The sequence below is a fragment of the Melopsittacus undulatus genome, chromosome 5 (assembly GCF_012275295.1).
Source record: "Melopsittacus undulatus isolate bMelUnd1 chromosome 5, bMelUnd1.mat.Z, whole genome shotgun sequence".
In the NCBI taxonomy this organism is placed as follows: domain Eukaryota; kingdom Metazoa; phylum Chordata; class Aves; order Psittaciformes; family Psittaculidae; genus Melopsittacus; species Melopsittacus undulatus.
In genome coordinates, this window is record NC_047531.1 from 47,084,756 (window position 1) to 47,099,831 (window position 15,076).

General features: G+C 45.1%; 1 protein-coding gene across 10 annotated transcripts in view; it reads left to right on the forward strand.

The window, feature by feature from the left end:
• The window catches only part of RBFOX2 (RNA binding fox-1 homolog 2), a 166,184-nt gene that overhangs the window by 105,847 nt on the left and 45,261 nt on the right, over positions 1-15,076 (forward strand). For all 10 annotated transcript variants that reach the window (XR_004549659.1, XR_004549660.1, XR_004549661.1 and 7 more), the window contains one exon: positions 5,294-5,518. Coding sequence is in view for 7 of the 10 variants with exons in the window: in XM_034063373.1 (XP_033919264.1) it covers positions 5,294-5,518 (225 nt within the window). In the remaining 3 variants the exon portion in view is untranslated. The remainder of the gene's footprint in view (positions 1-5,293; positions 5,519-15,076) is intronic.

Genomic DNA, 15,076 nt, shown 5'->3' on the forward strand with positions numbered 1-15,076 from the left:
GTGACCTGGGTTGGAGGAGGGACAGCACGGTCCCTACATCCCCCTCGCTCACAGGGATCCCTTTCATGCACAGAGCTGGGGGCAGGCAGCGGCTCCAGGTTGAACAGGCATGCCAGGCTTTTCAGATCTGAGCTACAAATGTTTGTGCTGTTTACAAAAAGGATTAGGTTAGTGCAGAGAGCAAACAGGGATAGCCTGGAACACACTGGTCTTCACAAACAGGTTAATTGCCTCTGTTAGCTGCAAGTCAGTTGCTTCAAGATTTCATCAAATGAGTTCAGTGAAGGCATACCTATTAGAAACCCCGTTCCCCTAATAGGCATATATTCACATCTATCCCAGTGATTTGGGGGTTACCAGAGTTGAAAGGCATATTTCAGAGATTATTTGATGTTTACATGCTGTAGCATTTCTCTTCACCTTTCCATGATGCTTATGACTTGCAAGAGAGTTATGAACAGTACAGACCTTGAGGCAGTTTGCATGGAAATGTCTGTACAGAAATTGTACCAGTTCAGCTTCACGAGGATTGTAATTTCTGTGGTTGGTCATGCTTTAATATCTTTGCATATTGTGGCCTACCAATGCAGAAGGTATATGGAGCTGCACTGCTGTAAGGCTCCTTTCACATCCCTGTAATTACACCCGTTTCTCTAATGAGCAAAACAAAACCGCCGTTCACAGAATAGACTGATCTTTGACAGCTTTATGGAAGTAGGGGGCCTTTGTGTGCCTTTCTGGTGTTCCCTCTTGATGCTCCGGTGCCGTGATCTTGGATCACCACCTGCTGTCTGCTGGAAGAATTCATCCTGTGTCTCGTTTGCTGAATGAAGCACGTTGCTCCTTGTTGAGATGTGGTCCCCAGCTTCCTCCCTTCTGCAAGGTACTGCTACATGCAGTTACTTACTGCTCCTGTGCTTAGCTTGGAGCTACAGAGCTTGATAATTAAGTTAAAGCTGCGTAAACTCTTAGCAGTGTGTACCCATTAGGGATTCTTCACTGGTATAACTATTTTGGCTTTTTAAACAAAACGTGGGATGGGTTTGTACTGACCTGTATAGGCAAACCCCTGATTTAAGGGAATTGGTACCTATGAGGACATGACTGGACTTTTGTAAAGCTGAGAATAGGGACCTGAAAGGGGAGCCCAGATGGGTATCCCTTTTGTGCCCTGAGGGCATGCGTGCTGGTGAATCAGATGTCAACATTTTGTGAGAGGGGCGCTGCTTTGAATTCCTGCCTGATGTGGATGAGTGATTTCTCAGAGCAGAGCAACAGAATGAATAGAAAACATAGGAACTGCTGGTTTTCTTTGAACCATAGGTTACCATATATTGTACTGAAGTATTCTCCTTTCAAAGAAGAGGAGTGCATGTTAATTACATGGAGTTCCAGTTGTACTGAGCAGCCTTTCCCAGCTTGGTGAGGACAGGATGAGAGCTAGCGTAGTCTGTGCATGGCAGCATAAACTCACAGAGAGAATTGGTTAACCTGGATCTGCTGAAATTATTCCTGCAGCCAAATATCCCTAAGGCTCCCCTCCTGGAGATGCCAGCAGATACCCTACACTGTGGTTGGCTGCTTCCAAGAGGTAGTTAAGATATGCCATCACATGAGGTGAAGATGGCAATAGTTCTTGTGGGGAGCTGCAGCCAGGCTTTCCTAGTCCTGCGATGACATACTTGTGTGTATTTGGGAATGGTGACTACTCTTGGACATACCCATTGTGGTCTGTTGTTGCATTTGAGTAAGTGCTGAAGAGAATTCAATGAGCTAACACAGACAAGACTGGCAGTGCAGTGGGATATGCTGTGAAGATTGGATGGGCTGAATACCTTCAGGTGAGTCTCTCCTTCTACCTATGTACCTTCACCAGGAAGTTTGGGTGTTTCTCCATGTTCTTTGTACCTCCTGAGAAGTGGGGAAACCAATGCCTGTGACTGTAGGGTTTTCCCTGGTGGGTTAGAAGTAGGGAAAGGAGTTCAGGTTCTGTATTTGAAGATAAATGAGACTTTTTTTTTCTTTTCTGTGTTAGTTCTTGAAAATATGAAGTGTTGTGTAAATGTTGAAGTTTGATAGAATAACAGAGGAGGTAGAATCTCCATTGGGTTTGGAGGATATCAGTATGCCGCGAAACCTGCAGAGATCACATCGGGAGTCTCTTTCTGTAGACACTAGTGGAAACGGGAGAAAAAAGTAATTGTAAAGCATCAAAGGAAATTAAAATTACAAAAAAAAATCAGATGGGAAACGTGTACATCGTCATATCAAGAGAAAAATAATCGAGATAGGGATACTCTATGGGACTATGAAACCTGAACAAGCATAATGGTGATAGATCTACGGATAACCTGAGACATTAAATTCAGGCTACATTTGTAATAGAAGATATGATTTTGCATGTTAGTGTGATCGGGAGGGAGTGACAGTGGTATTAAAAACATTTCATTCTGCACCAGAAATCCCTTATTGGAAAATCTTAGGAAGGTCAGAGAGAAGTAATGAAGTCACCAGGATATTTTGGCTTGCAAGGTGTGATTAAGCTCAAAATAAATATGTATTATCAAAATGCCACAAGCAACAGAAGTGAGCGAGAGCATTTTTCATCCTTCAGACATTTGGAGATAATTGAAGAAGGGACAGAAAGTATTTAAAAGGTTGAAATGCGTTTAAACTGGAAGGAACATTGTTAACTGAGAGGCAAAAATGCTGAAAATAAGATTATATAAGGTTGATGGGCTTCCATTTTAAGTGGTCTTAAGAGTGAGATGGACAAAACACTGGAGTGTGCCCTTTGGGAAGCAGCCCTGCACCGCTGAGAGGACGGCAGAATAGGTTTTGTTTATGGCTAATTAGCATTCTCTTCCTCTGATCTGGGGTACTACTGCTTTTAAATCCAACTTGTTCTAAGAAAACTGGAAATAGTTTCTGCTACTGCATCTTTCCTGGTGTTACCCTGCCAGGTTTCTAAATTTAAATTTAAAAACATCAGTTTCATGTTTAGCTTGTGTTTTAAACACAAGAAAAGGATAGACAACATGGGCTGTATGGAAGCAACCTGATCTAGTTGAAGGTGTCCCTATTAATTGCAGGGGTGTTGGACTAGGCAACCTTTGGAGGGTCCCTTCCAATCCAACTATTCTGTGATTCTAATCTATGATGCTAAGCAGTACACCAGGCAGTTGGATATAATTAAATACAGTAAGCAAAAGAGTATGCGGACGGAGTGGAGCTACCATGACAAGGGGATAAATAGCCTGAGTGGGAGAGTGTTGTGGTTGCTGGTATCTGGTTTGGGATAACCATCATTCAGCCTCTCCTCCCTCCCATTTGTCACACTCTCCCTGCTGATCTTGGGGATGGTTTAGGACGAGCCAGAAGCTCCTTGCTTGGAAGCTGACAATGGCGAAGGAGTGAGCAGATGCAGAGGGCTGGTAGAGCTGCCCTGCTTTTCGGAGGGTGAAAACTCTCCACCCTGTTCTGCTCTCAGGAGATGTGCTGGGTGTGTGGAAAGCCTCTGCAGAGCTGCTAGCAGGCAGTGCAGGGCTGCAGCTGCCTGGGGCAGTGTGTGCGAGGACCCAAGCACTGGCTGTGACTGGCGTGCTTGCCTCAGTGCTTCTTTCTCCGATAAAGCTGCAGAGTTCTGTGTTCCTGCAGGCAGCAGGGCTGGACTTCAGTTAGGGAGACCGTCCGTTCGGTGCGGGCCAAGGCTGCAGCTCAGCTCTGCTAAGTGGTATTGAATGCCCTTCCCTCTCCTTCTCCCCAGCTGCGGGAGCACGTGGCCCCCAAGGGAGGCAGACCAGATAGACTAATGTCAGAGCAAATTTGGGATTCAGCCAGTGTCTGAATGACCCAGTGCTGGCTGGAGGTGTGCTGCATTTATCATTGTTTCCTTTGCCCAGAAGGGAAATCTGCAGGTAGGCTGATAAAGGGACTGAAAGGTTTGTCCGGCTTCACTGGAGGTCCCTCAGCCCCTGCATGTTCTCTGCTGGCAGGCTGCTTGGTAATTCCCACTCTGCCTTTCCGATCTGTGGGACACGGTCTGCTCTGCTTTTCTCCATTGATTTAAGCATGCTGGTGTAAGAATAGGCTCGGAGCACCTCCGAGGCTTTGTGGCGGAAGACCCAGGGCTGGAACAGCAGCCAGAATTTAAAATCAGGATTAGTCTGTTGACACACACATAAATCAAACAGCCCTCCTATCATAAATCTGTTCCGTGGATTTTCTCTCTCCCCTGCTGCGGCAGTGGAAGCAGTAGGAGCAGTGCAGCAGCCTGGGCTTCAATGTCAAGGCTGTTCTCCTTTGCCCCAGGTGGCTGAATGAATACAGCTCCCTCCTCTTGCCTCGGTGAGATCCCTGCAGTGGCTGCATGCTTTCGTGTTTGCTTTGGGTGGTTTTCAGGCATGGTGGGGTAGCATTTTAGTTGTCTTTTGGGAATATATTTTGCATGGTCAGTTGTCTGTTTCTGAGTCATCTGGTTGGTGTCAGCTACATCTAAGGCAGTGCTAAAAGCTGCTAAAAAGTTCACTGTCCTAGTGTAGAGGTCTCTGTGGGATAGTGTAAGCTGGGGGAGGAGTGGCTAATTAATGTGATGGTAGTGTGATGTGTGATGCTGAACACTGGGAGGGAGGGAGTGTCTTCTAGGTTTCCAGTCTCAACTCAGGTCCCCACAGCTCTTCGGTGTCTTCTGTATGGCCAGCAAGAAGCAAATGGGATATTCCTAAGCACCCATGCTCTGTATTTGGTGCTGCTGGAGCAAAGGAGGGGACTGCTGCACAGATGGGCTTTAAAAAAGCATTCCTCTTTACACAACAGGGAAGTGTGCTCTGAACCACACAGTATGCCTCCTTGTGATCAGGACCATGAGGGTCAGGCTGGAGGAGCTGGACCCAGATATGGTACTTTTAGGGATATTAAAGAACCCTGTTCTTCTGTCTGTGTTTCCTTCTCTGTTCTGATGTTTCAGTGCCTCTTTCCCCTTCCAAAATACTGCTTTACTGTGCATAAAGCCTTGTGTGAGATTACAGGGGCATGCAATTTGCAAGCCCCATAATTGGTTCTTTGTGTGCCACCCAGTAGTGAGAAAGTTGCCCAGAAAGATTAAGAAAACAGTGTCATGGCTCAGAGGAGCAAGGCGTGCTCTTTTTGATAGAGAAGATAATAGAAGACTGTGCAATATGATGGTGGCAGTGGGTGGGATATTCACATGAACACCTGTGTGTAATTTCTCATGCTGATGGTTTGATTTATCTTCTGTAGTATACAGCTGTTTTCTCCTTTTCCCTCTCTTCAGGGTAACCAGGAGCCAGCAGCAACTCCTGATGCAATGGTGCAGCCATTCACCACAATCCCATTTCCGCCACCCCCACAGAACGGGATTCCCACAGAGTATGGGGTGCCACACACTCAGGACTATGCAGGCCAGACCAGCGAGCACAATCTGACACTCTATGGAAGCACGCAGCCTCATGGAGAGCAGAGCACGAACACAGCCAGCACGCAGAATGGATCTCTCGCAGTAAGTGCAGGAGGGTGAGGAGCCAGGAGAGCAGCACAGTGCTGTGGGGAAAAGCAGCCATTGATTAGGCTGCTGACTGCTTCTTAAGTACGCAGCAAATCAGTGGTAGGCTTGAAAAGGAGAGAATGATAAATAAAACATAGCTTCTGACCTTCTACTACCTTCCTCTTGTGCATGTTCTGCTTGTAAATTGGTGTTTGCAAAGAGCAGTAGTACTTGGGATCATGGTGTTTTTACCATGGAGGCATTGTCTGAAGACAGTCCTTTACAGAGGTGCTAATTACCTTGTGTTAATTGGCAAGCAGTTCAAATGAATGTGATGGAGACAAATTCTGGAAGGTTGCTGGTACAAAGGATTAGGATGAGCACATGCATGTAGGTGTAATCCCAATGTATCTTTGTTTGCAAGAAGTTAGCAGAGTACAAAAACACTTTTCTTTCACTTTCTGAAGATGGCAAGGAGCTTCAGGGGACAAAGATAGGAGAGGACCTCTCAGCTACTGGGTGTCTATTTGCCACATGAAGATTTTCACCTTCTTAGGTTTTTTACTTTCTTCTTCCCATGGCCTGGAACTGGCACTGGGCAGCATGCTGGCAGATTATCCCAGCAAAAGCTTTATCCACCCCTTAAACCACTTGTTAAGACTTAACTTCCTAATAAAGAACCTTATGGTGAGAGCCTTTGGTTCTCGGGGCGGATTTAATCTCTTAATGCTTTCAGTTTTACTCGTAGTTGGGTGTTTGGCTCATAGAGATTATTTTTCCCCTTTTTAAATACTGAGTGAATTCAGTGCCAACAGTTGGAAGAGCTAGTGCCAGCTCAAGTATGCGTGGTCCCCAGGATGCTCATCTGCCTCTTCTGCAGTGGGCAGGGGTTACATGGTTGGCACCACTGGCTATGACTTTGATATCTTTGAGTTCATCCTAGGAAAGCAGCAACTTCAGCATCTTGAAGAAGAAAAGGAGTACAAACCCTGTAAAGCGCACTGATAGTGCATAAATGAAGCCTCAGCAAACACAAATGTAGATGAGATCAGGCTGGAAATAAAACTTAGAGCTGGTGCAGTGTGCAGAAATGCAAGTCATCATTTTAGTACCAGGTTGCCCAGTGCTGTTCAATTCGTAAGATTTGGGCTGCCCATCTCCAGCAGCTATCTTAAGCACTGCCAATTGGATAGGAAAGCTGGGAACAGGGAATAAAACAGGGCAGTGTCTTTCCCGTGTATTTTTTGCTGTTCCCAGCCTTGCCCAGAGCTTTAGAGTGTTCGTTTTTAATGGAAATGATGCGAGCCTTGACCTTGGATGTAAGCTCTTGCCAGTCCTCTTGCTCCTCTTCCATATTAGGAGCCATCTCCTGGGCACTGCAGGGCTGAGCTCTGTGTTTCATCAACTGATGCCGGCTCCAAGGAGGCTGCAGTGCTTGGAGAGGCTGGCTAGTCTGCAAGGAGGGACTGGGAGCCCATCTGTGCCAGAGGGAGCGTTGCTGGGAGACTGCTGGGAGGTAGCGGTGTTGCCAGGAGGCTGTGGAGGGAGCCTGGCTGGCAGGGGTTATGTGAGAAACAGGCTCAGTAACATGTAACGCGTGTACTGGCTGTTGGAGGCAGGTGGGCACGTCTGGTCTGACCATTTGATGTGGTTAAAGATGTGCAAGCTGAGCATGTGAAGTTGGGCTCACAGGCCATACATAGCTGGGAAAAGAGTATGGGAGCAGATGAGCACATTGCTGCTGCTATGGCTGGGACCGATCAAAGCCAGAGGATCCCAGATGGTGGCACATGATGAAATCCAGGGAGAGGGAGAAGGCACCTCAGATAAGGGCCTTTCATGTGCCAGACTTTCACATGCACAGGGTCCTGGATCTTCTGAGTCCCTTTATCTGTCTGTCTAGGACTCCTATATGAAGTTATTTTGATTCTGTGGGCTGCCTTGGGATGCGATTGCTTGCAACTTTTCTCCTTCTCAGTACACTGATTAATGATGTAGGAACTAGGGGAAGGAGGAAGACTCAGTAGTTACTCAAAGTGTGTTATTAAAATACAATAGCACAACTTAGTTATTTAACGCTGAACATCTATAGCCAACATCAAGCATTTAGTCCATCACACATGCTGGCTTTTACTTATTGGACATGTGGACTTGACTGCTATGCTTTAAGGCATCTTTTCCTTTCACCATTTTGTTGTCATGCTCAAACAACAGTGCTAACTTCAGAACAAGAATTCATCATGGGTCATGTATGGTCCTTCCCTCCCGTTACTGCAACTGACAAGCGCAGCTGCTGTCATGTGAAGGCGATACCCCAGACCAAACAGCCGCTGCATTTTTTTTACTGTTGAGTTAAAGCCTGTGCTCCCATGGGATGATTCAGACATTCCTTCAGCCAGACAGATAAGGTCTCTCTTTGCTTTTAACAACAAGGCCTGTGCTTGGTCCACTTGGCAATGATAGTAAAAGGTGTGCTCAGATGGCAGGGCTTTCTTACTTTTCAGGCTGGTAGCCTTTAGGATAAATGCAAGAGTAGCAGAGAATATGGAGTGGCTTAAAGGTCCCTCATGAAAAGGGAACTTCCATCTGTTTGGCAAGATGTTATGCACCAAAGTAATGGAGTCTGTAATAGTGTCCCTAACTGTGTAGGAGCACTTTCTCATAGAAAGTTGACAGATTCTGGTGAGGAAGTCCATTTGAACGAATTGAGGTTGGTGGTGTCTGAGTTAATAGACAATGGTCTGGAAGCCTGAGGTCAAACATCGTCAGTGAACTTCAGTAAAATAAACTTCGAGAGTCAAAGTCCATGCCTTCCTATGCAGTCTAAAAGCCTTGAGCAACAGGGGAATGACTGGTTGGTGTCATCAGCTAAGGATGAGCTTGATTCTGGAGATCTGAGTGTAGTGGAAAGCATTCAAAGCTTTCAGAGCAGGGGCATGGAGAAGAAATTGGCACAATAGGTGGTGTAATGCAAACAGCTTAGTATTTTGGGATCTTTTTTTTATTTTAGGATCAAGCCTCATCCGTGGGGCTTTGTTTCTTGCCTGGCATGTGGGTCTCCCAGCCTTCATCTCCAGGCATCTGTCCTTTCTCTTGATGCTGTCCTAAAGCACAGCTGAAAGACCTCGATTAAAAATAGACTGAGGTACCAGACCATATTTGGCCTACTGAGTCTGTCTGTTGCAGCCTGTTGTCTCTTCAACCATTGACACTCTGTTTTCACTTCTTATGCTGCTGGGTCCCCTGGTTACTTCCCCCTTCCCCCTTCTTGGTTTACATTAGTGTGCTTATCCCTAATGGAGGCACCCAGCACAGATAGCTGTGAGTGGAGATGCTAATGAAGCTACAGTACCTCTGGCAGCTGAGCTGATCTGAAGATTCACTGCCGTCAGAAAGGCGAGTTCTGGCTTTAAGCACAAACTCCCACTCCTTTTTTACTGGCTCTGGCATTCCTTACGTGAGCTACTTTAATTCACTGACCTGGCAGAAAGCTGCCCAATTCTTTTGCTGGGTTAATGAATTAGAGCAGCTCTTGGAGGGATCCAGCAAATGCTGCTGTTGCAAGGTGAGCGTACGGAGTGCATGGCCAGAAGCTGAGAGCAATTGTCAGCTCTCTGCATCTCCTGGTACTCTACCTGCAGAGGGAAGATTAATCATCTGCTGAACTAAAAAAGCTTGCTTGATAGTAAATGCAATGCACTTAACACTGTGAGCTGATTATTCAACTCATTTCTCTTGTTAATGTCAGAGGGAAGAATTTGTGTGTCTGTATAAATTATGGAATGCAGCTGGAGGTATAGAAGTAGAGGAATAAGTTTATGTAAATTACTTCGCATGAAAATGGCAGGTGCTGTCGCCTTGGTGTTGCGTTGTCATGAACCAGCATCCAGCATTATTTAATTACAGAGCATTGTGTCTCTCAGCTTCTCGATGTGCCACACTGAAACATATTTAACTCATCTGCTGTATGATAAAGGTATATTGACTTTGCGACTCCTTAAAGGAGACACATCTGTGGTGGGAGAACCCTACATACTGTGTTCAGAAGCAAGACAGGGAAGCCACTTGGTTATCTGGCTGCGCCCCATACATCTGGCAAGGGTTTGGAAAGAAGGGAGCCAATGGCACCAAGGGGCTCCTCAACTGCCTTTTATAACACATGGATGATATTATAATGATGACTTTCCCTTGGGTATTTTTTGCCTAGTTTGAGATTGCAGAATTTTCTTCTGTAATTATTTTTCATCACTTTAGTAATTAAAGCAATTGCTCATGTGAGGTATTTCAGGTGAAGAGTGTGTTTAATGAATATCCTCACTTGTCTTTCAATACTGCTGAGCAGGTAGACACTGGGAAGAATTAGCTTCAAATAAGTAGCTAGCTGCTGATTGTTTGGCCACCTCAGCTTGGAAATTGCTATCTTGAGGTAGCAAACTCTGACATTTAGCATCAGGAATTTGCTTTGAGTATGAGGCAGATTATTTTATTATTTTGAGTATGAGGCAGATTATTGTCAGCACTTGTAGACTTGTGCCTAGTGGGACAGATTTAAAAATTATTTTGAAAGAGAAATAGGAAATAAAACAGCAAATATCGTTATGTTAGAGTATACAGCTGTGGTACTCCTGCATATCTCCCAAAGGTTGTAGCAGATCTAGAAGTAGTACAGAGAAGGATAATGGTAGTGATGAAAGGGATGTAGCAGGTTCTTTATGAGAAGAAATGAAATCTTCACTTGCAAAAAGAGCTGACAGGAGTTGAAGGCATATGACAAGTACATAGAACATTGTATGGTATGAGAAATAAAATAGGAAACTGTCCCATTTTCACTTACAAGGATGCACATAGGAAATAATCAGGTGCCACGTGTGGAAAAAACCCAAACCCAACCAGGTTTCTGTTTCTTGTTTTTTTCCATATAACGAAGAATTTAGCATCGGAACTCTGTCCATAAGGTGCTTTGGAAGTTGAGACATCAACTGGCTCAGTTTGCTGGTGGCTGATCTGGAGAAAAATCAGTGCATGTTTGCCCTCATTTGTGTTCTTCCACAGATGCCATAGACTTGGCCACTGTCAGAAAACAGCGGGCTGGATTGATCTTAGTCTGTCACTGCTCCATTGACAGTGTTACTTCCTGCTCTGTTAGGGCACGGAAGGGGTTTTGTGTCTCGTACATAATTCTTCACTTGTTTTTCCACCAAACCTGCTCAGTAGATACCAGTTCACTGGTGGGTGATGGGTTGTTTTGACACCGGTTCTTAGCTAGAAGCTGCAGAGATCTTCCCACGTTGTCTGTGCTCTCCTTTGCAGTGGGAAGATTGCCTTCTGCCAGTCATAGCTTGCAGTCCTTGTCTCCAAGGACAGTTCCTCAAGCTTTTGATTCAAATAAGGTCTTTGGGTTTGGTTTCTTTTTTGGATCCAAGACTGATCTAGAAGCACTGGAGTGAGCACAGTCTGCCTCCCAGATTTTGTAAGTCACCCAAGTCCCCTTTTAAATACAGTTATTAGTTACAGTTTGTGTTTTGTAAATATTTTCTTTGCAGTGATTTATGGCTCTTAACCTCCTCATTATGATTCACACCATTTTGGACCACCTGCTTCCTGGGGGAGGGGATGGGGGGTTGTTTTTTCCTTTTCTATAACTTGGACCTGAATCAGTTCCAGTTCTGGATGCAAGTGGGAGATGGAAACAGAATGTACTTGGGTATTAATAGTCCCTGTGCTGGCCTGTCGCATTGGTGCTTGTCTGGCTCATCAGGGAGGTAGCCCTTTGTCTGGCCACACAGATGGAGATCTGCTTGGAGCCCCTTCCTGTCAACTAGGACTCCTCAGCAATTGCTTATTCACCAGCTGCTTCAGGATGAACAGTGTGGTTGAGAGGTGGGAAGGTGGTTGTAGTGCGGCCCCCAAACCTTTCAGAATACCTTTGCGTGGTGTCCTTCTGCTCTTTTACATGCACATGTGCACATGTATACATCTATGCTTCTCTTTGCAACTGCCTTGTCTTGGTTAAGGTTTTCTTACTGCTGGTGGATGTAAGGGGGAAGCTGGCATAGGGGTACAGGCAGCAAGCAGTTAAAAGTGAAGCACATATTGCACGTGTCCTGAGCTCTGATGTATTTCTCGGTGACCTTGAGCAGAGCTCAAAGCTTGCGTGTGCAGGCATGAATGACATTATCACCTGCGTAAGTATATGTTACACAGGCTGTGCTGAGGAGTTGAATCCAGCACTGCTTCTAAACACAGGATCTTAGCCGCAGTATATCTCAGTGTTGCCTGACGACAGGCATTGAGACCTGGGGAACATGTATTAGCTCCTTTCCAAGCCAAATTGCTATCTGTAGCAAAGGGTGAGGGCTGGGTCTTTGCTATAAAATGTTGATGTGAGGCCAGAAGCAAAGAGCTGAAATTTGGTGTGGGGAAGGAGTCAGGGTGGGGAGTAGACACTCTGAAATGCAGGCTTTTATCATCTGGCTTGGTCAGGGTAACGCTGTTGCTGGTCTCCATTATGTGCTGTCTGAGAACACGCTCCAGGCCCTTCCTTTCATCTCCTTCCTAATGAATTAAGACAGGGAATAACTATAAAAGGGGTAAAAAAAGAAAAGAGGCAAGATCTGAGGAGCCTTTCTTTCACTTACGTTGTAGCTGAGTGTGTGGCAGTAGACAAATGCATTGAGCTAATCTTATAGTGGCTGAAAGTTCAAATCTTACCTTAGGGCCATGAACAATAGAAATGAGGGAGCTACTGCATCCAGCAGGAGAAGGTATTCAATGTTAAACTGCTGCTGAAAAATCAGGATATGTGAAAGCTTGAAAAGCATTCAGGGACTCTTAGTGTAGCCAAAAAAGTAAGAATGGACAGAGATCCTCTGTGCCTTCTATTGTGCCTCCTCTTTGAAGCCTTTGTCTTACTGTACACATCTCACGTGCTGCAAAATGACTCCTGTGTGGCGGCAGCACTCTGCCATATGCAGGAACAGCTGTGAGTGTTTCTGGGCAGGCCATGGCTACATGCTAACATCACACCCTTGGTAAGAAGGGAGTTCTGCCCTCTGTCTGCGAACAAATGGCAGAGGATGGGAGAGGAGTACAGATGACCTCCCAGCTCCCTTTCTTGTAGAAGCAGCAGATCCAGTCCTGTGCAACCTATGTCTGAATTTAAAGACCATTTTTGTCACCACCATTCAGAATCTGTGCCTTTCCTCATTCACACTGCGGAAGATGCACCTATGTGCATGGGTGTTTGCCCACTTTGCCAGTTTATGCAAAGCCATAGAAAACATGGGATTTGGCAAATTGCACTAGCAGAGCTCCAGAACCAACTGTAGAGATCCCATTTAGCAGAAGTGTTGATGATTTTGGGGAGTTACTTTGGAGCACTCACTTGCAGGTGTTGTGTATGGTGGTGATGGATAGGCTACTCCTATGTTTTGTCCTTCTTGGAGAGATTTGCCCTGAGGAGCAAAGGACTCTGATGGAGTCATAAAAATAAAACCACCAAATAGCATGGTAAGATTTAATCGCAGGCCAGCTGCATCGATTCTTCCCCCAGGGTGCACTCTCTGTATGTTTAGAGATGCATTTTTGTCATAAGGGTGAGGATAGGAGAAGAGAGGGAACTCAAATAGGGAGAGGCAGCTTTTTAGATACGATCAGATGGAAGTTCTGAGGTTGCAAAGAAGAATTTGATGCTTGAGTGATGGGTGAGTCTTAGCCAGATAAAAATGCTTCATCCTGATAGGCTTCTCCTGAGACTTGCACAGCTCTGGGAAGTAGAGATACTCGCAGGGTGATATTTTTGTCCTTTCTATCACAGCTTAATATATATTAACCAGATCAAGCATGTTTTGTGCTGTCTGTGCAGCCCTATGAAAATAAAATGGAAAGCTGCCACTGCTTTGCTCAGCGTGACAGGACCCCAGTGCTTGCTGTCTGCTTGCTATTGTCAGTGCTTTATAACCAATATACAAGTTCAAGGTCATGCCTGTAAGAGACATTTCTGGCCAGAAGAAGCTCTCTTAATGTTGCCAGTTTAATTTATCTGTGGAGAGATGTTTCTTTCAAAGTATTCATCAAGTGTTGTATATTAAGTGATGTGCAAAGCAATCTAGTAAGCCCAGTCAGCGGTTGGGGAGTCAGTATCGGCAGCTCTCATGAGATTTCTTTCCTCTTTGGTTCACAAATGGTGTATTTGAAACAGTCAGCGGAGAGGGAAGGGGAAAAAAGGCTCCAAACCAGCAAAAAAACCGTACTCTTAAATCTCTACATTTAAGGCCTGCGTGTGTTCTGGAAGGTGCCTAAAAATAAGGTTGGCTCTAGCAATTACATGGTCATTGACGCCTTGTAGAACTTCTTTTCACTTGGTGGGTTAAGGAAGAAATCAGGTTGTCATCTAAAGAAATGAAATGACACTTAAAAGTGCATCATACAGGTGGTCAAAGCATGACTCCTACGAGGCTGAGGCGAGCAGCAGAAGATTGAGTGGGTGAGTGCTCTTTGAATACCTTGGCCTGTCAATGCGTGCTCTCTGAAAGGGACAAAGCAATAAAACAACTAAATTGTAGTCTACTTTGTTCTGTAGCTCTGACCTTTTGAAGTCGTTTTTTTCTGACTAAGGTGTGAAAAATACCATTTTCTCATCAAGCCATTTTGCAAAAGGGACCTTACCTTTACATTTAGTGCTGTGCTCAATTTTCACCCCTATTTAGTCTAAGCCCAACACAAGCAGCTGACACTCTCCTCCTTTTTTCTCCTTTGCCAGTCATCTCTGTGGGGATGTTAGCTCTCTGCTCTGGCACACTGGTCTCCCTTATTCCTCTGTACCTTTTCTGAGCACAAGTTCCCTTGTCCCAGCCCTTGACCTGGCTTTGCCATACCAGTCAGTGCTTGGGAATGCTGGAACAAATTCCTTTGTTTTAGCTGTGGAGTTGGTAGCAGAAAGCATATATTTATAAAACCTGCAGGGGTAATGACTGTTTCCTGTCCCTGGGCTGACTTTTAAATGTATGAGAAAAGTTAATCAAAGACATACGTAAGCTGTTCATGTATGCATTTTACTATTTAGTTATAGATCTTCTTTTGGGGTAATGTTTCTCTGAAGGGAGCTTGACAGAACAGATGCCATTTTGCCTGGGAATGCGTTTCTGGTTTTGGCCAAGTGAAGAGCTGCCACTTCAGCTGTGGGATTTGGATGATTGCATGAACATCCTGCCACATGAGATTAGAGTGGCGGTACTACCTCCCAGCTTCAGGATATGAAAGATCCGCCTCTTCATTAGGGCTTTCATATGGTGGCAGCTGAAGTGAGGAAGAATAGGAGAAAAGAGAGAAGCAATTTAAGAAAACCAAAGGCAAATCTACTGAACTAAAAGGTGATACAAAGGGAGGGAGGGAGGCTGAGATCTCATTACTGTTTACGCATGGAAAGGGAGGGGAAGAACAACAGATCAATTGTTAAGCATTACTGGCTTTATCAAAATAATTGTCAGGTGCAAGATACCGCAGTTGCAAGTGTAGTACTAATACCTAAAAAAAGACAGGCAAAGCACGTGAAAGGAATTTGTGTGGCTTCTA